Source organism: Hippocampus bargibanti, linkage group LG15 (genome assembly GCF_051943395.1).
Source record: "Hippocampus bargibanti isolate YZ-2025 linkage group LG15, ASM5194339v1, whole genome shotgun sequence".
Classification (NCBI taxonomy): Eukaryota; Metazoa; Chordata; class Actinopteri; order Syngnathiformes; family Syngnathidae; genus Hippocampus; species Hippocampus bargibanti.
Genome location: NC_142748.1, coordinates 6,682,596 through 6,709,032, shown reverse-complemented (window position 1 = coordinate 6,709,032; position 26,437 = coordinate 6,682,596). Strand labels below are relative to the sequence as shown.

At 43.5% G+C, this 26,437-nt stretch overlaps 2 protein-coding genes across 9 annotated transcripts in view; both read right to left on the bottom strand.

Moving 5' to 3' along the window:
• Positions 1-26,437, bottom strand: part of dusp3a (dual specificity phosphatase 3a) — a 98,918-nt gene that overhangs the window by 56,547 nt on the left and 15,934 nt on the right. For all 8 annotated transcript variants that reach the window (XR_016117416.1, XR_016117417.1, XR_016117414.1 and 5 more), the window contains exons 5-9: positions 13,560-13,659; positions 13,455-13,489; positions 7,777-7,840; positions 4,902-5,067; positions 1,891-2,036 (exon numbers count right to left, since the gene is read on the bottom strand). The gene's annotated coding sequence lies outside the window, so the exon portion shown is untranslated. The remainder of the gene's footprint in view (positions 1-1,890; positions 2,037-4,901; positions 5,068-7,776; positions 7,841-13,454; positions 13,490-13,559; positions 13,660-26,437) is intronic.
• On the bottom strand, positions 16,623-21,108 carry sost (sclerostin). Its single transcript, XM_089015166.1, has 2 exons — positions 20,527-21,108; positions 16,623-17,546 (listed from the first exon to the last, which is right to left on the bottom strand). Exons 1-2 carry the CDS (start codon positions 20,975-20,977, stop codon positions 17,131-17,133), a joined length of 867 nt encoding a protein of 288 aa, XP_088871292.1. The 5' UTR covers positions 20,978-21,108; the 3' UTR covers positions 16,623-17,130.

Genomic DNA, 26,437 nt, shown 5'->3' with positions numbered 1-26,437 from the left:
CCGTTTGCAGCCTAAACGCACGTCACTAAATCACACAAAGCAATTCGGCAGAATGTGATTGAATCGGAACACAAATAGAATAAAAAAATAAATAAAATCAAGTCGCTACAAGGGAAAAATTACCCCCCTCCACAAAAAAAAACCCTTTAAAGCCTCCCACATGTACTGTACTTTTTCTTTTTTCAGGAACCTCAACCATACCGCAAATGTCATGAAAAAAGCGCAGCTAATGACAACGAAAAGGAAACAGACAAACTAGAGGATCTCCAGGCTTAAAGAAATGTACAAAATGTAATTTGGGAATAGAGTTAAAAAGTACAGTCATAACTCAGTTTACGAACCCCTTGGCTTACGAACTTCTCGGTTAACGAACGTTACATTTATGAAAATTTTACCTTGGCATACAAACTATTTTTTGGGATACACACAGAGCTGCCACAATGAGTGATGTGCCGCTCTTCTAAAAGAAAATGGCAGTCGGCTTGTTTTGGTCCTCTTTTCCCCGCCCCGAGTCGTCGGTTAAAGCCATGTGATTGGTCAAGAATGCAGCAATGAGGCGAAGTGGTAAAATTAGAAAGTAAAAAATTATGTTTTATGGGGACCTGGGAACAGATTATTCTCATTTTAATGGTTTCCTATGGGAAATTAATTTTTAGGATACACACTTTTCGCCTTACACACTCTGTCTGGGAACCAATTAAGTTCGTAAGCCAAGGTATCACAGCACTACTATAAAAGAAAATTTTGGGGTTCTCAACACAGGCTTGCTAACAGATGCTAAGCTAAAAACGACGCACCGATCCATCACGTGGTCAATCAGATTTTTCGACTAAATTCTAATGGGACCCTTCTCGACTCCAAATTTCAAGCTCCTATGTCATCCGCCTGGTCGCTTGTAGATGCGAACCAAACCCGACAAAGACTTCAAAGCTCTCATGCGTGGTTCCAAAATCCTGTAAAGAGCCCGTCCGAGTGCCTCCGTGGGAACACGGCCTCCAATAAACCAGCCTCCTCTCTCGGCGGCGCCTGCCAGGAATGCTTTACATGACGGCGGCGTCTGAATGCAAACAATTTAGGTGCATTGGGAGTCTTCCGTAGCGTTTCGTCAAGGGGCTTCGAGACCACTTGGGTGGGCATTCGGCTGAGTGGCGAAACCCCCGGCCCGACCCCCTCTCATGCGCCACAACAATGGCAACCTGATTTGCGCCGAGTACATTTCAAAGCCCCTCCACAAAAGAGTTAGGAAAGAGCTAGCATCCAACGTCAATCACGGTTTCTTTAGCGGTTGATTAGAGACCTGTTTTTTTTGACGTATGGATTATTTAACACACAATATCTTGATTGAGAAGTCATTCTCATTTGTGACGCTAATCTCATAGTTTCTATCATTTAATCCGTATCGCTTTACCCTGAAATCTTAATTGACATTGTCATTAAAAAAGCCTGCTATTAAAGGACAACCGACACCATTTTTTTGTTTCTCCGTTGGAAATGATTTGTCTGCTGGGAATTTGCGTCAACTAGTATCAAACAGTAGTCGTGGTGCAACACACAACGATTCACCATCGCGTTATTTATGTGTTTTCCTTCTAACTTCGCCATCAACACGGATCAACACAAAGTTTGTACCCAAAATGCATTGTGTGTCGCTTTCTCGGTCAGGGGCATTCCAGACGTGACGTCACGTCTGAAATCGTCATCAACTCGAAAACAAGACTTCCTGAATATTCAGCGCGAGTCTTAAAACGTAAAATATAGCTATATGCGGTGGAATCTTTGTAAAATACGCTCAGTAGAAGTCATTTCAAGTGATTTTACAAATCATGGACACAACTTGCCGGGAGGCGTCGCTTGTCCTTAAAATTTGAAACCTTTAGTAAGTAATCTTACCCGTGTCATGCTCTGCGCGAGATGGCAGTCGGCGACTTTTGGGAACAAGAATTTCCACGCGTCCATCCATCCATCCATCCATCATTTACGTGTCAGCATCGCCAACCTCACGCTGACTAGCGCAAGTGCCAAACGCACACAGAGAGCTGCCGGGAGATGAATTGATCATATTAATCATTGTCAGGAGATGATTATATTGAATATAACATCTGTTGTACATGTACAATGACGTGAAGGTTCCATCATGTCACACGTGTCAAATGAGCGCAAATGTGTGTGTGCGTGTGTTGCAAAGCACGTGTGGGCTAATTACAAACATGTTGTTTTGTTCCGGAAAATTCCATTGATTAAAGATGCTTTTGTTTTTTTTTTTCGTTTGGATGAGATACACTGATTAAAAGCATATTAAAAACATGCCCTGGAGCAAAGATTGGCTCTTGGCGAGGGGTTTGGTTGGATTTTTTTTGTAGTTGAGTACTTTTCAAGTTTTCACCTGATGTCAGCCTGAAGTGTGAACACGTACTGCACACAAAACAGGTTGATGGCGATGGGTTGTTTGTGGAGCCTGATTGATGGGATATTTTAACCTTGCAGTCTACACACAGGCTTTGAACTATCAAAGTTGAAACTCTCTCTCTCACTGTCGTCTGCCTGTCTCTTTAATGTTTAAACCACCTCCCCTCACTGCTGCGTTCTTGACCAATCACGTGGCTTTCACCGAAGACTGAGGGCGGGGAATAGAGGACAAAAACAGTTGGCTGCCATTTTGTTGTTAGAACGGGCTCGTTCGCGAACAACGCATCACTCATTGAGGCAGCTCCATGTACGAAAAAAGTTTATATGCCAAGGTAAGGTTTGTATGCCAAGGTTAAATTTTTCTAAATCTAATGTTCGTAATCCGAAAAGTTCGTAAGCCAAGGGGTTCATAAACCGATGTATCGCTGTATTTTTTTTTTTTTAATTTCGGGACACCAAACCATGATTTGAGGCTATACTCCAACCTGAATTCAAAACCCGAAAACCGCCTTGAGATTTTTAACTTGAAACCCTTTTATCGTGTTCGTCGTTTTTTATTTGACAAACGTGCAGCACAGAAAGAGCAGAATCAGATTTCCTTCACTCGGTGAATCCGATTTATGATATTCTGTCTGTGAGTCAGAGGGCGAGCATCCTTCACTCCGGGTGTGTATGTGTGTGTTTTGCCTTTTTTCACAGTTCACCTGTTCTACACGCACACGCACAGATGAGAATGTTTAAAACGGCCTAGTTAGGACATGGATCCCGATGTTTCCAATCAGTCGCTCGGCTCGAACAAAGTGAAGACGAGACCCGCCCAGGCTTACAGTACGCACGCGCGTGCGCGTAAAATGTAAGAATGACAGATCTTTAGCCAAATGAACACCAGTGCAATCCCTCCCATGGGCCTTCACATTTATTTTCTCCCTAATGATGTTTGTGATCATATATGTGATCTTGAAAAAAATAAAAGCTTTGAGCTGAACTGCGTCCGGAAAACGTCAAGACATTTTTTTTTGCATTAAGACGCAGCTTTGGCGTCGGTATTTCAACACGCTCGCAAACGTGGTAGTGGAGGTTCGGGGGGGGGGGCGTCCATGTGATCCCCAAATCCCAGTTGTTGTTTTAGCCACTGAGGAGATTTAGAGGCCAATGTGATGTAACGCAATCGCTTTTTAGACGCTTTGCAGCGACGCAATGTGAGATGTGTTATTAGCCAGCCAGAGGCGTCAACATTTACAAAAACAAAGAAAAGGCAGAAAAATAATAGACTGAATGAAGACATAAACGACATTTGGTACTCGGTGATGTTCAGTGAGTGGATTTACTTGGTTTAGGATTAGGGTTTCAATTCGCAGATAGTGTCTGAAATTAGGGTTTTGACACAGGAATATGGTTTAAAATTTTTAAATTCAGAGGTCAAAACCAAGTAATGGGGTTTTAAATTAAACAAAACCGAGTTCCAACGGAGCTTGGGCGCCATTTTGTGGATTTTCTGGGACGCTACATTGGAGTCCTGATGGCTCGAATTGATACGGAAAGACTTCTTTAATGGATTGCAAACATTTTTGCTTTCCTCTTCAGAACTATTTGAATCATATTCATAACTGGATGAGTAACAAGAAAGCATCTTCTCCAAATCTGAAGCCATTGTTTTGATTCTAGAGCAAGGTAAGACGTCCTTGGTGTTTTACATAAATATAAGCCTGCGTGTTTTGGGTATTTTAGATGCTATAAAATGTTTTTCTGATGTCAGTTAGGAAACAATAAAACGGTGTCGGTTGTATACGGTTTCAAGTGAAGTTTTAGAAGAAAAAAATATATGAATGCGAGTTGTTTCATGACTTCTTCAGTTGTCATCTGCGCAGCTAACATGGGACACATTAGCATCAAACATTAGCTGGATGTGCCGTAAATGTTTTTTTCTTTTCCAAAGCTATAATTCTCCACTCAAAAAGCAGAATAAACACATTTAATTGTTTGAGATGGATGTCAGTGATCATGTAGCGTGTGCGGGCGGGCCGGCGGCTTGTTGCTGTTACAACTCCACTGGGACAAAGTCAGAGAACAAATAAATCACTGGGTCTGACAGACGAGCGCAAACACGTCCCACCAGGAAGTCGACTTCCCGAGAATGGAAATGTCGAGACCGCGATTGATATTGTGGCGGCCGAGAGCGTCGCTATGTGTGACTGATTTTATTTTTCGTCATTTTCATTAGAGTGGAATGTCAATTTAACAATATATAATTGCCCAATAGTCCATTCGATGAGAACACTGCCCCTGCCAATATGGCTTGCGCGAATCTACCTGTCAACTATTTTTGACTGTTTTTAGAGGCAAGGTAAAATGTTCAAGTTACAGTTTCATCATTGGGTTTCAAACTAGGGTGAGGATTTTTGATGTTAGTCTTAATGTGAAAAACAATAATAAAAAAAAGAAAAACAAATCCGAGCTAGCTTAAATATGATGCGCACACTGATAGCAAAACTAACCTTGTTATTGGAAGATGAAGCGGACTGCATGTTGTACAGGAGTGGATTTTTTTTCAAACCCTGGCAGGGGAGGCGGCGAGAGGGGTGGGGATTATGACATCCCATCGTTTCTTCGTGCGGCCGTGCTGGCCGGCAGCCAACGGGACGTCTCGCAAAAGAGTTGCGACTGCACAACAAAGGCATAGAAAAGTCATCGGGAGACAAGCAGGCTGAAACGCTTGACATGCGGTGGTCTTTGTTCCTGGGCTTTTTAGGGATTGGGGGGGGGGGTGCATCTCATCCTTTATTACCCGTCGCTGTTTAATCAACCGCACGCTGGATGCACTTCACAGGAAGTCCCGCCAAAATAAGCACAATGCGTCCAGTAAGCGACATGCAGACGCATCCATTTCCCAAGTCAAGTTATCGTAAAAATGAGCAATGGCGGACATTTCGCTCTTTGATGTGCTTTTGTTCTTGGGCAGCGGCGCAATTCCCCATGTATCCTCTTCGGGTTGGGTAATTTGAGTAGTGCTTCACTTTGTGGACGTTCCGGCAGTTGCCGTGGGTTACAAATCTCCCGCCATGCACTCCCTTTGACACAAGGGTCAAATTATCGGGCATCACCGGTAGGGTTGGGATTTTATGTTTCAGTTTCAAGGTTGACTTATGGTGTCAAATTTGGGCTTCAAACCAGGTTACAAATACTCGGAACCAACGTTTGGGGTTCAGAGTTGGGTTGAAAACAAGGCAGGGTTGGGCTTTCAAATTCAGGTTTCAAGCATGAGATCAGGTTCCAAATGAGGTTTTCAAGGCAGGTGTTGGCTTTCAATCTTGAGTAGGGGGTGTGGCGGTTATGATATCACACAAAAGGGCCTTCCCAGTAGGGTTGGAATTTAATTTGGGGTCTCAAGCCCAAAGTAAGGCTTCAAATGAGTCTTTCAAACCGGGGTTAGTTTCAAGCAGGGTTGGGATGAAGTGACCCTGAACAACACCTGCAATTTTGGATGCCGATCCAAGAAGCCAAGTGCATGTGCGTGTTTTTGTTTTCACAACATGGGGGAGTCCAAGGGGGACTTCCGACGTTTTTGACGAATGGGAATCATCAGACGGCGACTTTTCAAGTGAAATACGACAACGGCAGCTTGGAGAATGATAACTTGGGTGGGGGTTCAGGTAAGAGGCAAGATGAAGGTTGAAAGGCTTTGTTGGAAAATCGAGCAACAGATGTTGGTGGTCAGAAAGAAGACGCCGTGGATGGCGCGTCACGCCTGCTTTATCTGCCACATAAAAATCAGGCGGACATTTTTATGACCTTCGCACATGTTTTGATGCAGTGTGGCTTCGGGTGAAAGCACCTCAGGGAAATCCGCTCGGTTACGGAGCCGCTTCCAGAAGACCTGACAGGGGACGAGATACTGGGTTTTGTACTTTGTGGCCCATATTCAGAAGTTGTAATGAAGGTTACAAAAGACGTTTGGTTGGAAAACAGATGGCGGAGAAGCTCCAGAAGTCATCATCCAACGAGGAGAAACAATTCCCTTCGTGGTGTTTAACTGGATGAAACCGTCAGCCTTTTCCTAATGGATCCCGCAGCCGGGTGCAAAAGCGGCGGCCCCGGGAACATCAGACCCATCTCCGTTAGGAGCTTTGAAGGATACAACAGGAGTCTGATTGCATTTGGGAGTCCAATACAGAGATCTGTTACGATCCGGTTTCGGTCCGCTTGGATGACGCCGCGTCGTTGTTTGGCCAGGCGGGAATTGTTCCACTTTTCATGCTCAATCGGCTATTTTGATACTTGGAGCCAGAAATCATTCAATAGTGCTCTTTTTTATATCTCCTGCCAACCGCGAAATGGACCTGAATATATATATTTTTTTTGTTTGGAATCTCGTGGTTTGTTGAGGAAAAACATTTATTAAAATCACATGTTGGCTTCTTAAAGGATAACCGACGCCTCCGGACAAGTTGCGTCCATAATTTGTAAAATCACTTCAAATGACTTCTACTGAGCGTATTTGACAAATATTCCACGGCATATAGTTATATTTTACGTTTTAAGATTCGCACTGAATATTCAGGAAGTCTTGTTTTCCAGTTGATGACGATCTGGAACGCCCCTGACCGAGAAAGCGACACACAATGCATTTTGGGTACTTTGTTTGGTCTGCAAACTGTGTTGATGGCGAAATTATAAGGAAAACACATAAATAACGCGATGGTGAATTGTTGTGTGTTGCACCTAGACTACTATTTGATACTAGTTGACACAAATTCCCAGCAGACAAATCAGCCCATTTCCAACGGAGCTTGGGCGCCATCTTGTGCATTTTCCGTGACGCTACATTGGAGTCCAGATGCCTCAAAATGATACAGAAGGACTTCTTTAATCTATTGCAAACATTTATGCTTTCCTCTTCAGAACTATTTGAATCCTATTCATCACTGGATGAGTAACAAGAAAGCATCTGAAGCCATTGTTTTGAATCTAGAGCAAGGCAAGACGTCTTGGCGTGATGTCACGAAGAAGGGGGTGGGACCTTCTGAAACTCGCGATTTTCGGGGTCATTTTGAAGTAGTTTTGGGACACTAACTCATTTTTATTGGTATTTTGCATTTGACTATAAATATCAGCCTGCGTGTTTTGGGTATTTTAGATGCTATAAAACGTTTTTCTGATGTCAGTTAGGAGACAAAAAAATGGTGTCGGTTGTCCTTTAAAGAAATCAGTTTCAGGTGTTTGCATAAAGAATTGGCACCTTGACTTACAAGCACAGACGAACAAGGAATGCAATTTAAATCGACATTTGTCAAATGCTATTTTCAAACGTATACACGTGGATGCGAAAAAATGAAAGCAAAAATCTAAAGATAAAAAAAATGAGATTCTCACCTCGGATGCGACCCCTCTCGGTAAATTGACGCCAGCTGCCGACGGTTGCAATGAGAGGACAATCCTGGAGGACATCAAACGCCAGATCATGAAAGAGAAATGGGAATGGGGGTGGGCGAAGGGAAAAGGATGGTCAGCGTCAAATTATGTCACCGACTCGACGGAAGAAACAGCGACGACCTCTTTCGCTTTTATCCTCGGCTCGGGTACACATGTTGTTCTCGGGGCCGGTGGTTGACACCTGTGACATGGAAACTCTCGAAGGAAAAACATGGAAAATCTCACCGTGTGACCATGTAGACGTGGGGGGTTTTGACAATGAGGTTGTCCATGCGGTGAAAGGCAACATGGAGTCTTAAAATGCCAAATGACACGTCTTAATTCTAAAAAAAATAATAATACAGTGATACCTTGGCTTACGAACTTAATTGGTTTCCAGAGTGTGTAAGGCGAAAAGTGTGTATCCCAAAAATTAATTTCCCATAGGAAACCATTCAAATGAGAATAATCCATTCTCAGGTCCCCATAAAACATAATTTTCTAATTTTCTAAGCCTTAAAACTACACAAAATATACTTTATTTAATGTATAATAAATGTGCTATGGTATTATAACTAAAGAAATAAACTGTCCTATGTAATAAAGTGGTTTTATTTACCTTTGTGATGGCCGTTGATGGCTTGATGGAATGGAGTGGCCGGTTTCATCAACATTAAACACTTGAGGAACGTAGCCTTCTTTCACCATTTTGAGGAATGATCCCTTGGAGGTGCTTTCTCTGCGATAATTTTACCTAGTTCCTCATCAATTGTGTTCTGTTTAGCTGGGTTGATAGCTTTTTGTATCAAGCGTACAAATGGCTTGTGCGGGTTATTTGTGGAGCCTGATTGATGGCATATTTTAACCTTGCAGTCGACACTCTGCCTTTGAATTATCAAAGTTGAAACGAGACCAAATGTCACTGTTTTCTATGCATTTTCTCACTCTCTGTTGCCTACCTGTGTCTTTAATGTTTAAACTACCTCCCCTCACTGCTCCGTTCTTGTCCAATCACGTGGCTTTAACCGAAGACTGGGGGCGGGGAAGAGAGGAGAAAACAAATCCGCTCCCATTTCCTTGTTAGGAGAACGGGCTCGTTCGCGAACGACACATCACTGATTGTGGTGCTCCGTGTGTATCCCGGAAAATAGTTGGTATGCCAAGGTTAATTTTTCAGAAATTTAACGTTCGTAAACCGAAAAGTTCATAAGCCAAGGGGTTTGTAAACCGAGGTATCACTGTACTACAATTGGGGGGACCTCCGAAAGAAGATTGCGATTGACTTTAGGGGTTCGATAGTCTCTCAATGCCCATTTAATCTAAAGGATTCTGTTCTAAATCAAGAGGATGATGACCCCGGCAAGCGTTTAATTGAAAAACCCGTTGACGTGTGCACTAGGACGGGTGGGAACAACGAAGGCTTCCGGACCCTCCGCTGATGGATGAAACAGTCCGCGGTTCGACACGGGGATATAATTTATGGGGGGAGCGCACACGTGGCCACATACGCTAGTTGCGTTTTCAATGCCGTGGCTCTGACTTGTAATAGTTCAGACCCAAGGTCGATGCGGGGACATCCCAGAGGTGGACCGCCCCCCCCCCCCCCCCCCCCTCTTCCCAGTCGGTCTGCTTTGGTCATCAAGCAAGCGTCGCTCCTTTTTAATCACCAAGCATGTGTGTGAATCAGGAACACTGGCCTGTAAGGCTCCGGAAAGGAGACATTTATCAACGGCAAATATTCTCGTTTATTGAGGGGGGTGCATCTACAGCGGCCGAGCAGGTGCACCGATGATGTCATTTGATTTATAGATCAACTCGGTCCAATGAAAAGCATGTGGGCTATTGTTAGCATCATCGTTGTCGTATGAAATATGGCGGACATGATGACAAATTTACTACGTATCTCCAAATTGGAGTCATTTGTTATTTTTGTTATTATTGACAAGAAAAGGAGTACGAAGAGGAAGAAAATCATTTTTGATAGTTTTTTTTGGTAAACCCTTTCAAACACGACAAAAGCTGTCATAACCGTAAACTAATTCTTCCATGGGGAATCTGAAAACGATCTCCGTTTTTCTCAACCTCGTCAAGTTTCTGGCCGAGAGGAATCCTGTTTCTTTAGAGCACATGAAATAAATGCGGATGTCAGTTTAAAACGCAAAGATGGAACAGTTACGTGCTTCATAAAACGTAGCTCAAACACTGAAGTTATCACATGGATATATTTACGAGTAAAAAAAGCTAGCTTAATTGCTATTATGCTAAGATCTGTGTTTGCGAATATTGATCGTACTGATCTAATTCTTGGAATTTCCAAATGTGACATCTGTAGTTTATTTATTTATGATTATTAAGCAATTTGAAACGCTTCCAATGGAAAAACAACAGAAACGGTTCCAACTGTTCAAATTTCATCCACGCATTTCTTCTCGGCCTCTTCATAAATAATATCACACCTGCGAGAACTAACAACCCCGGCCGCTTCGGTAACCACGTGTAATGGGAGTTAAAGCATTCCGGAGAATTGGCGTTTTGTTTTTTTTCCGATGATCCAAAACAGATGAATGAAAAGATAAGAGAAAAAAAATCAGCTGATGGCGTTCAGCTTCCTCATATTTTATTATTGCTCTGGAAAAATGACAGAAACAAATGGAAATACGTCTGCACTTTGAAGAAGAAAAAAGCTTTTGTTGACATCCGAATAAAACCTATGACTGGAATTAAATATTACAGCACCGAGCTGCATGTGACTTTTTTTCTTTTTTTTTCTAATCCTTTTCGGCGAGGCGTTTGATCACCGCCCAGACAAAGGCAGACAACTCATATGCCACTTTGGAGTGACCCCCCCCCCCCCCCCCCCAAAAAAAAAAGAAAAAAATATGAGGGCCGATTAACCACCGTGATCTGCTTTTTATGTTTGATTGCTCCTATTTCTTAAAGTGGCGGCGCTACATTGGAGTCCAGACGCCTCAAAATGAGACGGAAGGACTTCTTTAATTGATTGAAAACATTTATGCTTTCCTCTTCAGAACTATTTGAATCATATTCATAACTGGATGAGTAACAAGAAAGCATCTTCTCCGAATCTGAAGACATTGTTTTGATTCTCGAGCAAGGCAAGACGTAATGCCGTGACATCACGAACAAGGGGACGGGACCTTCTGAAACTCGCCATCCCGACCGAGGTCATTTTGAAGTAGTTTCGGGACACTAAGTCATTTTTATTGGTGTTTTGCATTTGACTAAAAATATCAGCCTGCGTGTTTTGGGTATTTTAGATTCTATAAAACGTTTTTATGAACGTTTCTCAGTTAGGAAACAAAAAAAATTGTCGGTTGTCCTTTAAGGGCAATAGTTTTCGCATTTCAAATAAAAATCATTTTAAATCAAATGAATGCAACTGTATGTTTGAATTTGGGATTGGGGTTAACACATGATGAGAAATATTTGATATATATTTTTATGTTTAGAGTAAAATTTAATTGTTAAGAGAGAAAATGTCAGCTATTTTGTTCCTCTTTTTTATTTTATTTTTTCTAGATTTTTTTTAAAACAAGTATAAATCAATGACATGATGTACATTTAAGAATTTGGGGATCCCAGGGGAGGAATCGTGCAGGCGGGGTCAACACCAGGACAGGGCGTTTAAGGTTTTGAAGGGGTTTAGGGGAGTGACCGTGATCTCCGAAAGCTGAAGAGATGGAGGAGATATCTCCCTGTGTCATACAGTCTAAGCCTCAAGGATGGGAGGCAACCTTTGGAGCTGATTGCGGCGAATCCTGGTCCAAAGACGGTTTAAGATCAAGCGGGAACTAAAAAAAATATTTCCATGTGGGGGCGGAGAATAGAGGACAAAAACAGTCGGCTGCCATTTTCTTGTTAGGAGAACGGGCTCGTTCGCGAACGACACATCACTCATTGTGGCAGCTCCGTGTGTATCCCGAAAAATAGTTTGTATGCGAAGGTAAAATTTTCATAAATTTAACGTTCATAAACCGAAAAGTTCGTAAGACAAGGGGTTCTTAAACCGAGGTATCACTGTATATTGAAATCTTGCCAGCAGTTTTGGATTGGATTTAACTTGATTAGTCTCGCAGTGGAGAAATTTACATTTCACAGCAGAAAGGAAGATGAAAGGAATGAAAGAAGTAGAAAAACTGGATTAACCATTTCATGTAATTGTAGCCTGATAACAAGCTAGTAGTAGTTGGTGTCTAGTGCTCTCCTTGAAAGGGTCAAATACAGCGAGTTTTTTGGACTTCTATGCTTCGTCATTGAAGGTTTGTTTTGACGCAAGTCTCTGTACTTCTATTAATTAATAATCAAGTCGAAACACAAGCGAGTAGAGGTTGTTGTCGGTTTCCAAAGTGTTTTCACGTGCCGGAGGCGTCGGGAAGCGTTTGACCGAGCACGTGTTGACGGGGGACGACGCTTCGCCAGTCGCGGCCTGTCTGGCTCCGGCGTCATCGCGGTTAACGCGGATGACACGGAGACGAAGCGTTTGAGTCATTTGCTCGCCGTTTAAAAAAACGGGAAGATGGTTTTTTTTGGGTCGGGCGCCTGACGAGCGCCTGTCATAACAAGCCAGACCGCCGCCCACACACGTGCTGTTTCTCTTTAAAATCTTCCATGATTGACTCAAGCTGAAACCACTGCTCAATTATGAATCCGCGATATTTGAATGGAGTTCTTTCATCTCGATTAAAAACCAACAAACAGCCTCTCAAGCGAGGCAAAAAGGTGGGAACGCCACCAGGAATTTCTTTTCCCCGGGGAAGCCCCGAACAGTCAAGACGTTTTAACAAGAGTTAACGCGGCTTTTTCGGAGGTGCGTCTCAAGGCACCGCCTTGGGTGCAGCACCTTTATGACAAAAATCCCTTAATTAAAGCTGATTACTCAGCCGTTGCGTGAGCTAGGGTGGACAAATGTCCTCTGTGCTGTTTTTAAGAAGAAAAAAAAATCTAAAAACAAAAAATACAAGGTGTCTGCTAAGCATACTAAGCGGCAACCACATGCGCCAACACAGATAGCTAATAGATATTCAGCTAGACAGTTAGGTAACTAGCTAGATAGCCATATAGCTAATAAATAGCCAGCTACATCGCTAGCTAGCAAATGGATAGCAAATAGATAGCCAGCTATGTAGCTAGATAACAGATCGCAAATAGATAGCAAACTTTGAAATATGATGATTTCTATTCTGTCTATTCTCTATCACTCAGTTTATTATGTATGTTTTTTTTAATGAAAGCATAGCTACTTGGGGTTTTTTTTTACTCATCAGCTTAAGGCAAAAATTCAACTCCACTGAAATACAGTAAAGTCTCGTTATATCAATATCGGATATATCGATAGTCCCGGTTATATCGATACTATTTCTATGCACGCACGGAGAAAATTACATGCAAACAGGGTCGGATATATCGATAGTCCCGGTTATATCGATATTTTTTCGGACTCCCTTGAATATCAATATAACGAGACTTTACTGTACTCTCTTGTCTCAATAGCTGAGCTTTCAGTATAAATATCAATATCGACTACGCTTTTTCTAATAATTATCACAGAATCACAAGCAGTAACTATAATTTAGGGGCATGCTATGAACAAGAGTCATAAAAGTAGTGCTTGGACTTACCACAGTCTCCAGAAACAAGGTACGGTACGGTAGCCCTAAAGGAACAAAAGGACAAGTGTTGAGTTCGTGAATTGTCATGAATAACAAAGTTGAGTGAAAGCTCACATATTTGAGAATATTTCAGTCGGACTGCTGAGAAATTCTTCATTGCTCCTTTGAACTGTTGTACCGCAACTTATCTTTCCTCGAGGGTCTCAGGAATGTACTGCCATTGGGAAGATATTTTCAGAAGAGAGAGCAGTGGGACAATCAGGACCTGGAAATTTTCAGTCATTGATTCACAGATTTTGCTAGATAGTGACTAACAGTGCCCACTTGATAGCAAGGCCAGCAAATCTATTGACTAGATTTCCGGCGACAATCTCAAGAAGTAAATTAGGAGTCGTCTTTAGGGACTTTAGACCTGGATTGAACTCTTCCGAGTCAACTTCCCCTCACTCACCGGTAGACTAACTGTCGAGTGACATTATGTAAACGTATGTCGCTACTCGTGAAGCTTAGCCCCGCTTTCCCGCAAGCAAACATGTCCCGCCAATGCTTCAAGCAAAGCCGCTTTACCGAGGTCAAACACGTCGACTATGAAAACAAACGGCGCTTCTCTAATCCTACGCGGAACATATTTCACTTGAAAAAAGGTGCGTTTTCAACAGGATGATGAGTAACGACGAGAAAATTCCTGTAGAAATTCAGACTAAGATGTCTCCTGTTGACAGCCGCTTCCTCAACTCTTGTTGTCCTTGCAGCGTTTGGTTAATTTGGACTCAGGCGGAAAGACTGAGGTTTACATAGTGAAGCTGAAGCCCTTTTAACCCATGAAGATCATCTGCTGGATGAGTGACGGCCATCTCACACAATCTTCTTCACTGTACTTTTAAATCCCTGTAAATGCAAATGAAAATATCTGAAACATGAGATTAAAATAGAATGTTGAATTTTCAAAGTCAACAGTTTGGTCCGATCATGCTGAACACACGTGTTTGATTAAAGCAGTCGTTCGCAGTCTTGGGAAAATCTTGATTGAAAACTACTACGGGCGGGGCTGGCGGGAGCGGAATCATCTTGACGTGGCGTAATTGCAGCCGAAGGCCGGTATGTTTGCTGTTCCAGTAAAATGTTTTTCATCTCCGCAAAGCCTCCTGGACAGCTGTTGGTTGCACAAGCTGTCGATGCAGAAACTTAACACATTACCGACTTTTATTAGGTTAAGCTTTTTTGCAGGCCGCAGGAATTGTTTTGTGAACGTTTTATGATCGATCCAGTTTCATGTGGATGTCGCTTGTATTAGTGACGTCTGTGCTTTTTATGAGATGAATACCTCTGGCAAAGGATGATTTTGGACAATATCCCTCCCCGTGGATGATACGCCTCCCCGAAAAAAGCTACAGAGGCTCCAATCACTTCAAAGTATTATTGTCCAAGTATGATAGTGCTACTCTTTACATATCAGGGTGGGGTCAATTTCTTAGCAGCGTGCAAAAACGCCGTCGCTGGAGATGAGAAACAAGATAAATGGGAAGATTTTGTCAAGAAATCAAGAAAGTGACCTGCACAAAAACAGTTTCAATCGACAACATGTCGGAAATTTCACAGGTGTTAGATCCATGAATGAATCCATGCAAAAGACCAGAAGAGTCACAGAAAGGCAAATTAATGGACGTACTGTAAATAATCCAAATATCCCAAACTTTTTGTGAAGCATGTATCCCACAAAAACGTCCCCACCACCAGGTCATATAAGCAACAAGCTATGGGAACATTCTGCATTTTTGGTCTGGAGTTGCAACGAGGAAGTGGTACAACGGAAGGATGATTGAAGACACGCCGACAGAATCAGGACGGACTAAATTCCTCTTGCTCCGTTCACTTACGTTCCCATATCAGGATGGAGGAAGCCTACGAGCATTTATTGTGGTCAGTGTGTCAGATCTATAAATATTTTCTCAAGGCCGAGAGCGTTTGTGGCAATACGAGGAGCCGGTTTTCATACCGGCAGCGGGCCTGTGGGACATGTGCACCTGGAGTTGCGAGCATCTCTGATGACACTTAGAGAGAACGCAGTGGATGTGATCCACCGGTGGGGAGTAGATCGCGCTTGACGTCTCCTGCGCCGCGGTCGGTCGGGATGAAGGGTCATTGCGAGTTCGCATTGTTGCGAGCACGTTAACGCGTGACAGATGCTTTGTCGGCGTCACCGTTTCTTGGTGGAGAGTCTCTTCGCTTTAGCAGAGCGAGCAAACGCATAGGCATGTCTCTCCGGGAAAACAAGGCTTGGGAATGACATAATGACCACCCGCTCGGGATGATGTCGTGAAACGTGAAACCGACTATGCTCCCAGAGAATGGCAGGAAGACAGATATGTGGTTTCCACCGTTGAGTTTTGTTTTGAGCTAGCACCTTGTTTATTTAAAGGTCTAGAAATCCTGACTGCAAATTTCGCATTCACGGTGATCTATCACTAAGATACGGTCAAGTATGTTTGGGGATTCAGAAGTCTGGGTGCTACTGTGTGAACACCGCTCTGCAAATTTGATGAATGCACGCCCATCCTGACTGCAAAATCTCAGAAGCGGACGTCCGTACAATGAGGAAGCCTCTGTATTTACCATGACTTTCCAAGGTCAGGGTCAATGACACATTCAACGCAGGACATTTGAATAAAACAACAAACAAAACACTTTTCAAATATATCTGGATTGACTTTATTTATATACTGCACAGTATTTCATTGCGCTATCATACTATATGACAATAATGATGGTTATCATATACTACAAAAAAGGGTTGCATAAATAATTCAAAATAAAAAATAAATATGCAGTTCATTCCTTGTTTGTGGTAATTGGCCTCTTCACCGGCTCACACCTGATCCTTAGCTGCCCTCTTAGCATGACGAGGGCAACAGTCAGGTATGGTCTGTACAGTCTGTGATAAAATGCTCTTCGGTTGAAAAAGTCAAAACATGAGTTGCAAACATCGTCGGGATGCTTTCAAATTGGCAGGGAATAAAAGGAGCGTTTGGGGTGGGAGAAACGCCAACCTCATCCACAAGAAAAAGGCCAAGCGTCTCTGCGGTGTGGTTGTATTTACAGACCGGCAGGAGGAGGGTCACTCTTATATCAGGTCCTTGTCAAAGGCTCACTTGACTCGTAACTCCATGTCATCATGTCATCAGCCGAGAGCGCCACGAGGCTATTGAGGCCCTTGGGGGGGGGAAGGTCCTGAAAGGCGGAAAGAGATGGGCCTCTTTTCGAAGCTGTCACCATCGTTCCGTCGGAGCCCCCTAACCCTCTTGAGCTGCCAGTGTCCCATCTAGGCAGAAGCAGATGGATGAGGACCTCTTGAGTGCACCTTGTCTGCCTCAAATGCGCCAAGGGAAGCAAGCGATGTGTTGTTTGTACAGATGGCTTGGAGGGCCCGGCGGGGAGGATGTTTGCTACGCTTGACATGCGTTTATATCAGGACGAGGCCCCGCTGCGATGTCTCCTCGTAGCGAACCCGGTCATTTCGGGTTTGTCATGCGGAAAAGAAAACTGAGATTGGCTAAAAAACACAAAGTCAGCCCAGCTTGCGAAGTCATCCTGGAGTGAAATTGCTCGTGCATGGCCTCTCTAAGACAGAGCGAGAGAGAGAGGGATCATTCGGGTTGTTTGCTTGTTGTCAATACACTCAGGAGATTTAATACGAGTTGTCTGTCAATGGCGTCTTGTTCTTGTTCCGTTCCTGGGACGGACGGCCGTGCTTCTTGTTGCGGGGTAACCGCGGGACTTCCTTCAATTCGGATTGGTTGTGGTGCGGCCGGAAGCGCTTGCAGTTACAGGAGGTGACCACGCGGATTTTATAAGTCCGAGTGTTGCCATTGGGACAGTACAGCTGCACCCGACGAGTCCGCGAGTGAGCCGGGATGCAACGGTAGTCCGAGGCGCCGCCGCTGTTTCTCCACCACTTCCCACGGCCGATGGAGTTGGGCATGAGATGCGAGGGCAAACACTGGCCCGAGCACACAAGCTCCTTCACAGGCTTGGCGCTACGACAGGATCCGTCTGTGATGTAGCGGGTGGAACGCAGTTCCCTGCAGCTCAGCTCCGAAGCACCTGGGAAGCAACGGGGGTTGATATTGCAGTTACGCTCCATGACAAGACAAACACTGCAAGATTATGGCTGTTTAACGGCTTCGTCGCTGGCTAACCTGATGGTCAATGACTCAGCAGCCGTTTGAAATGGGGATCAACACACATGGATTTTTAGACGTAGGAAGTAACTAAGTACAAATACTATGTCACTGCATTCTTATGTTATGTTGTTTGAGGTTGTCGGAGTAGCTTGAGGCCAATACGTTGCGCTAACCGAAAACTTACCAAACCATACATCTTTATTTTATTTTTTTACTAATACTAATCATGATAAAAAATACGGTACAAGTTGTGTAGGTGATACTTCTTCCAGGCACTCTTTACTGAATTAAGTACTAATTGTGTTTGCCAGTTCACATTAAGGGTTTAAACCCATGTTGTGAAATTCCTATGCCAAGTTTGAATGTACTGTACTTTGCGATTACAACCATTGGAGTGAATTAGATTGAATGTGTGTACTGTACTAACAAGGTTGTTTTCCCCCCTGTGGCTCCATCTTGAACTAGTTTAGGATTAAAGGTATTTCAAAGGGTGGATTTTGCATCGTTCACGGGCAGCCTTTGGAATTCTCAGTGAATGAAATGATTTAATTCCAAGTACAGTATGCACGTAATCACTGAGGCCAGAAAAGGGAGAATTAGAATGAGGTTCCATCAAAATAGCACATTTTGTCTTTTAATACACCGTGTTTGGTCTTCTTGTTAGCGGCCGTTTCGCTTCACGGTTCTCTCCAACAATCACCGAGCTAAGCGCTCGGTGAACGCTTTAAAGGAGCGCCGAGCTACAAGGGAAGCCTGGCACACACGTCCGCGCTGGCCTAACGTGCTAACTGGAGGCTCAACGGCCATCTGCTTTACGGCACTAAATAAAGCGAGATCCATTATGCAGTGTTATTTCTTTCTTTTGGTGCTGTGTTAAAAGGGCCAAACAAAAAAACGGGCAAGGGATCTGCTTTCCTTTGGGCTCGCTTCACAAAAAGGGACCAACAAAAGCATTCATGGGAAGCGACTTCCGTTTTATTCACCCAGAGAAAACCTGATCCCAATGTTGTTGTTTTTTTCCTATAGTACACCTCACACGATCACCTCAAGTTTGGCTCAACTTGTAAGCTAAGATTTATCAACCAATCGCAAATGGTTGCTTAGCACCCGCCTGATGCCATAAAGAAAGCATCGTGTAACCAAAGATTCCCACTGTAACTGCTGTCCTGACAGGGTTAAGAGCCCGCTGGAATCTGCTCCACTTTGTTCTTCAAACTACAGCCATTGGTTTGTATTATTGGAATAAGCTCGATAGCACAGTGAGCTCACATGGCGGCATCTGAGAGTTGGGTGGGGGGGGGGGGGGGGATTTTTGCGGTTTCGCCATTGATGACCGATGACAGGTTTGGTTTTTGTTTTGAGAGCGCTAAGATTTTCGGTTTCAAATCCTGTCACGTTACGGCACTTATCAAAAAAGGGATCCCGTAGCTTTGCAAATATTGTGAAATGACAAAACAAAAGCTGCCATCGCTGTTTATGCTTCGCGCAACAACAAAACAATGTGTTTCTTTTTCATATTAGACGGAGCATTTTAGGGAGCATTTTAGGCTGACACAAAACTGGCATACGCAATAAATCGTTCGAAAAGCTGACTGAATTTTCTTTTGTCCTCCACTCAAGTGGAAACTTTAAACTAGCAATGAAGTATTTGGAAAACACACAAGCGAGAGAGAGAAGACCTCAAATCTGCCCTTGGCGTTCAGTTTGAAGCTTCGTTTTCCTTCCCAGGCCCACAGGTGGGAATCATTCTCAAAGGCAACGTTGCGTTTAAAAAACTAAATAAATATATAAATAAGCAATTGCCAACGGCCCCTCACGGACGGTCTCAGCCAAAAGAAGGCCGATGTTTTCGATTAGGGCCGACATGTTCCTGCAATTAGAGGCTCGCGTCCCTAAGCGAAGCTTGACTAATAGCGTCAAGCGAGACGGGCAATAAACTGATGAACAAATGGGGGAGTTGAAGGGGGGGTTGTAAATTTGAACCCCATGCCAAATTGAAATTAAAAAGAGAGCAAAGATCAAGCGTTTTAATTAACAAAGATTTAAAATTTTGACATGCCTAAAAAGAAAAAATCATGACGTGATGCAGCTAATTCGAGTGCAAGGAACCATTTTAAGGGGGCGGAAGGGGGTCAGGTAAAACAGAAAATGATGTTCGATTGCACTGCAATGAGTTTACGATTTTTCAAGGCAGTCTTAGAATGTGATATTTCAAACTCACCTATTTAAAATTGCATTTTCTGTGTAGCTCTCTCTCTTGTTTCTATTTCTAATTGTATTTTATTGTATTCTATTTGTGATTGTATTTTATTTATTATAGAACCTATGCTTGTCTCACTGTAAAGTCTCCTTAACTTTGAAAGGCGCTTAAAATGAAATGTATTATTTTATTATAAGATTTAAAATTGGACTTCCGAGTGTGAAAAGCATCAATCACTGGCGATAATCTTTTCAAAGAAAACATTTGCGAGGTTTGTTGGTCTTTTTTTGCTCTCGCCTGCGGGCTTTGCTGTCAATCAAGCTGGTCAAATAAGCATACTGCGCAATCACACCTTGTTTGTAAAAAAAAAGGCACATTAATGACAAGCCAAATTAATTTGATGTGTTTGATCCCCATTGCTAAAACAACAACGCAAATGTTCGACTGACTGAATCCTTCCGGCTTTGCACATAATCCAGATTTCGTGTATACATTATGTAATTCGCAAAGGTATGTATTATTGTAGTATATAAGTAATGTGACAACACGAAAAAAATGAAGCAAGTAAGAATTTGATGGTTACTTTTTGATGCAAAATAAGTCAATTATGACGACCAAAATTAGTCGTTTTCAGTAAGTGCTAGAAAAGATGGTCTCACAATATCATATTTTTAAGCATGAGATAAAAAAAAAGACTTACTGTAGGAGACGGAGTTGGTTGTTCTTCCGCCGCTTTTAGCCCTGTTGTTGTTGTTGTTGTTATTATTATTCATGGTGCTGTTGTGGCTGTGTGTGTAGTCCACAACGAACTCCGTGCCGTCATTGGACACCTGCCTCCAAGCCTTGGCGGCGGCTCCGGAGGCGCAGCAGCATCCGCGGAGCAGCAGGAGGCTGAGGAGCAGCAGGGGAGCGGCGTGCATGCTGCAGCCGGGAGGACGACGGCGAAGTAGGGCAAGAGGGGGGGTAGGAGGAGGTGGTGGTGGTGGTTGTATGAGGTGGGGGGATGAGATTCTTGTGAAGGGCTGAGAGTCGCGCTTGTGCCTTTTAAAGCTTCTGGCGGGAGGCTGCCAATTAGGCGGCGACGTCGAGGAAAGGGGGGAGGGTCCCCGGAGTTGATGTTGCAGGTTTTTTTTCCTTTCGGTGGACCACATTATTGCGTCATCGGCTCACAAGTCCGGCAAAAAACTGGCACAGCTGCTCTTCTTTGGGTCTTTGACACATGATGATGTACTGTTGGAACTGTAGGGGTCTGTAAAATTCTCCATCAGTAGTGCTGGATGACCTCATTTCCAGTGGCAATACCAGTGTGATTTTAAATTCATTTTCCCCTAGTGAGCATTTTCCTGTCATATGATTGGCCGGTCAAAGCAAAACCAGTGACAGCCAAACATGACAGGAAAACGTCTGTAGCGATCTGCGCACATTTAATCAGGAATTTGCTCCGTTTGTTAGTAGATTAATAGCCATTGTGAACATCCCCCTGGATGATGCACGCAGCACACTTGTGTGTAGTTATATTGCGGTTTGGTTTAAGTATGAATAGTTTCTGTAATTACGTGGTGGTTTGAAGAGGTTTGATTGAGTCCCCGCTGAAAACCCGGGTACTCAATGCAAAGCCCGCCCGATCTGTTTCAAATTAAGACATTGTTGACGGAGAGCCTTCTTGGCTGTCGCTTGGACGAGCGCTGACAAAAGAAAAGGAAAGATTCCAAATCAAGATCTCTGTTTGAATATCATGACATTTTGACATTGACATTTTGACGCCGTCACCCCCCCTTTTGTCCCGTCTTTTGTAATTCTCCGCGCTTCTGCCGTTCTTTGATTTGTCACACATAAAAATCAAGGATAGAAATGACATTGCCAGCTAAAGTGAGCCTGCACAGGTTCACTTCTGTTCCCTATGCAAAACAAGGTGAACAGGACGTTGGATAAAGAGACTGACAGGCGTTTGGTGACTGAGGAAACACTGCCCCCTAGAGGAAGAAGGAGCAAGGATAATGTCTAATGCAAAGTAGTATTGTAAACAAATCAAAAAATGTCACAAAAAGTACATTAATAGTAGAGTAACAAGTTACTTCTGGGCCTGTTTCGGTACATACAAGGCTATTTTTCTATTGAATGGATGGCAACAAACAGATAAACGGGTTAATAAATGAATAACAAACCTAGCCAATCAAAGGTGTTTTACGTTGTCTGTTAGCATTACGCTAGCAGTTTTTCAAGAGACCACATTATTGTACTATGGTGAAAACAGCAGTGTGCAATTCTGTTTTATACTTACTTGCATTCTTTGCTTGCAAGTCGGGATGAAAATAAATGTTAGAATCTGCCAAATATAACATTTTTAAGGAGGCTATCTAAAAATCAGTCATGTTATTTGATGAACACAATAGCACGACTAGATGCTTCCCATGTGTCCAAACAGCGACGAGATACCGCGTCACGTTTGTGTGAAGTCGTGCCAAGCGACGACGGAGTACCTCTGATTAGCATCTCGCGACAGACGTCAGTCACAATCTCCATTTCACAGCTTTATGGTTTTCTTCACGGGGTCCCAACGGAGCTCCTTTTGCGCATTTGGTTTTGTTTTGAAAAATAGTTGCAGGAAAATAACAGTCAGATGTTCGCTACAATGGAAAAAAGCCTCAGAGCGTTCCAGCTGATGGCAGATTGCAACTTTTATTAAATTGACAGCAAGGTTGCTTTAGGGTCCGTAAATTAAAGCGTTGAAAGTTGCTTGCGGCGCTTACTGTTTGTGATACAAATTGAGGGGATCAAAAACGATGCTTGTTGCTGATGTAATAGCGTCGTTTGATCGTCCATCCAAAACTAAACTAGGTACAGCAAAAAGTATCAAGACTTACAACGGCACCTGAATCACGACTTAACCAATGACAGGCTGAACTGAAACGCCTCTGCTAAAAGCGCAACTTCTTTTCAGTTGCATCGCAAAAACACGTCTGGTTCCGGCACTATTTTTTTTACGAGGTGCCGAGTTCCTGCAACTTGTTTGAATCGACCCGCCTTGACCCGAGTCGCAGTTTGACATCGCGTGGTCAACGTTGGAATGCGGTTCTAGCTGGTTGTCAATCAAGCTACAACCCGTTGCGGCATTAGCGTTGTTGTTGCGCCAACATGTGGCTGCAATCAGCACGCACGACCGCAACGAGTACCGGCAAACGGCGGTCGCGCCACACTTTGGAGATATGTGAAGCACGCCGCCGGATGTAAATGGGCTGTCATGTTCTCACACGAGCCCCTTGGCGCAAACTGCACTTGACGCCGACATGCGCTGATCGGTTGTGACAGCAAACCCTCAAGTTCAAGTACCGACATATGGCACCCTGTTCCCAAGCAGCTCGTGCTAAACGTCGCGTATTCGCAAGCTACTTTTTTCCAGCGGTAAAAGGTTTGAATTTGACATATATTGCGTATCTTCCCGTCTTTCAACGGACCCCGTTTAACCACCAAGAGATGTTAGGTTCCGAATGCTGACTGTTTATTTACTGGCAGCCGCCTTTGTTTTTTTGGGGGGGTTCTCTGGCAGCCGGCAAGGTCAGATAGAGTTCAAGCGGCTGCTACGGGGCAGCAGAGGAACAGTAAGCATAAAAAAAAACATGCCCGTACGACTGATCTTATACGAGTCTTCCGCAGAGGTAAACTGGCGATTTATCCCCAGGCGGGGATTAAATGTCCAAATTGTCATTGTTTGTCTACAGACTATTGGGATAATCTTCAAAATATGATAGGACTTCCATTGAAGCTGCCAAGTAGGAAGTCGACCTATGGGAGCAAGGCTGGCTGGACCTCAGACAAGAAATGGCACTTTTTTCCAGACAACCCCGAGGCCCTTGCTTGTCCGACATGTGCTGTTCTTATGAACGAGTCAACTAAACATTGATGGGACGCTTTGGGAGAGCTCGGTTTTAGCTGCTGAATGCTATTTTATTGTATTTTTTAGGTTTTTGCCTTGAGTGCAATCATACACTCATTTTCCATGAGCGAAGGTCTTTGGCAGGTCTCGTATTTGTGAGACTTGAAATTTCAGACTTCCACTCTGGCGACTTGACATGTTCCGCTTGTTTTCGTGAGCCGAAAGGCCTCAAAGAAGGAAAGCGGTGACTGGACTTGAATGTCAATGTAACTTGGGACTTGCTTGAACCCTTTCGGGAACAGCGGCTACGACGGTGAACGTCGTATCATGTTACATGATAAGCTACTTGCTACTAAACTCATTCACTGCAATTCCCACATGTATTTTTTTTCTTACGCAGGGTGCCAATAAAGTGTTGGTCAGACCTCTGGCTAGGTTTTTCCCTTCCAAGAGGGGGTAAGCATTTGCCTTTTGTCCATGTTAGCGCTTTGTTACAGCTTCAGCTGTTGTTAAATCGCTATATAAGTCAACATCTATGTATTGTTGTATTTTGTACAGCTGCCACCATTTCAAGCTCAGATAACTCCAGACCCATATAACTTAGGAATTAACGTTTTTTTCTAATGAAAGAAGAGATTCTCAGGTTTCTTACACTGAATTGAATTTTTATGAAGTCCTCAAACTCAATATTCAGCGGCTCCTGCAATTTGAGTGAAAATGACAAAAACCCTGGCACTGGAGTACACATTTTTGCACATTGTCTGATTGTAAATCGGTTAAGTATCTAACTGGGGACTATTCATCCAAAGTTGTGTAGTATCGTACATGATCACATGGTTCTAGAGTCACGTTTTCAATACCACCACCTCATCCCTGAAGTTGTTATTTTGGGAGATTTCAGGCTATTGCTATGTTGTAGAAAAGGAAGCATGTTTATTACCATAAAACAACCCCCTTCCAAAATCAAAACAAGCTGCATTTTTATCAATTAACGAACGATTTAAGGGCAGTTTGACGAACGCCAATGGAGTCTCACGTTCTCCCGCTAAATGGCAGATCTCCCAGGCGAGTATGTAAGAGATGTTAATTGAGCATGTAAGTACAAGCAGACAAACGTCAATGCGATGTGTGCTTATTTTCAACTTTTTGTGTGTGTGTGTTACAAGATCAATAAGTCAAGCAAACCAGCATGTGAGAATAATCTAGAACCCGGCGAAGGATAATGACAAGCAGAACGCCTCTACTGCGGTTGTAGGTGCGCCGTCAATGGCGAGGCCACCCACGGAGAAGCTTCAGCCCACCCCCGTTTTGCACTTCTCGACAGAGTATGACGCCAAACTATGGTCAGAAGCCAGCACGTGACATGACCGGTGCCCTGCTGTATTCGCTGGAGCGCAATGCGAAGTACACTTAGCGCTGAAACACGAGATAGTTGGATATTTGTATTCAAAAAGGTCAAATGAACAAGTCAGTTTCATCCTGAAATTTCACCCGATAGCCAAAATACGTCAACTTTTCAATTCAGACATCTAGAATAGACCCCCCTCACCCCCACGGGTTCCCCTCGATTCGAACCGTGGCTTGTATCCGACCTGAGCCGACTCCCAGAGTCACAAGTGTAGCTGTCTGGCGCCGCGTTGTGAACATTTCAAACGCTTTGTGTAACTCTCATTGTTTCCGTGTCAGAGGTGTTGCCGGTGCAACATCTGTTCACACAACAGGATGATCGCGCGCAGCCTTTAGTAATTAAGCGAGGCGGCTAAAAAGGTATGTTTGAAAAACTTTTCCAAAACAACGCCTGCCTTTTTTGGACGACGTGCCAAACTAATGTCTGCACTTCACCAAAAAAAACTTTCAAAATGCTATATTGACATCAATAAACAATGCGGTCGCTAGCTACGTATGTTTTTTTTCTGCTTGTTTTTCAAATTAACACACAATCACGATAGCTGGCATGTCGTGATTTGATAGCTGTATTAGCAGTGTTCCGCGGATTGTCGTCAACAGTGACACTACGGGCGAAAAGGATTGGAAGTGGATTTGAAGGATTTTCTGAATCACAGATGTGCTTCCACGGCGGCCTTGGGAGCATCACTCGCTCTCAACGATACGTGGCCCCTGGAACTTTGCTGCCAGCAACATTCTAAGCAGTGACGGGTGAAAACGGCACAAAAAAAAATACCTGTGACTGATTACATGTCCTGTTTCTCACTCGTGAATCATTTCCTCCATAAACAAGCATCCGACATCAGGTGATGTTAGCTTAGCGGATATGAGCAAACGAGTGCACATGACTCACGAAAATAAACACGTTTCAAGGCATTCGAGGTATTCGACCCAAACAACTAAATCCGTATTGACAACGGCTCGCGTTTCTTCAAGCGAACTGCGGGATGCAGTCAGTTCTGATTTGGGCTTCGGGCGTAAACATTTCCATGCACAAAAGCAAACACATCGTTAGAATGCGTGTCACCTCATCACGCCGATGAGATTGGAGAGGCGTTTTGAGAAGAAAAGTGGTGGCGGGGGACGAATATAACACGCTTGGGATACATTCTTGCTTCCTGCCCTGGCCTGGCATTTTTTTTTTAACTCCTCCGGGGCAAGGTTGTTCAGACAAGCGAGACAGCCTTTAGATTATCAAACTAGAACAGATCATTTCGATTTAATTTATGAGCTGCAGAATTGATGGAAATGAGAATCTGAAATCAGGTTTCCTGGTTGGCCCACGCAGCTG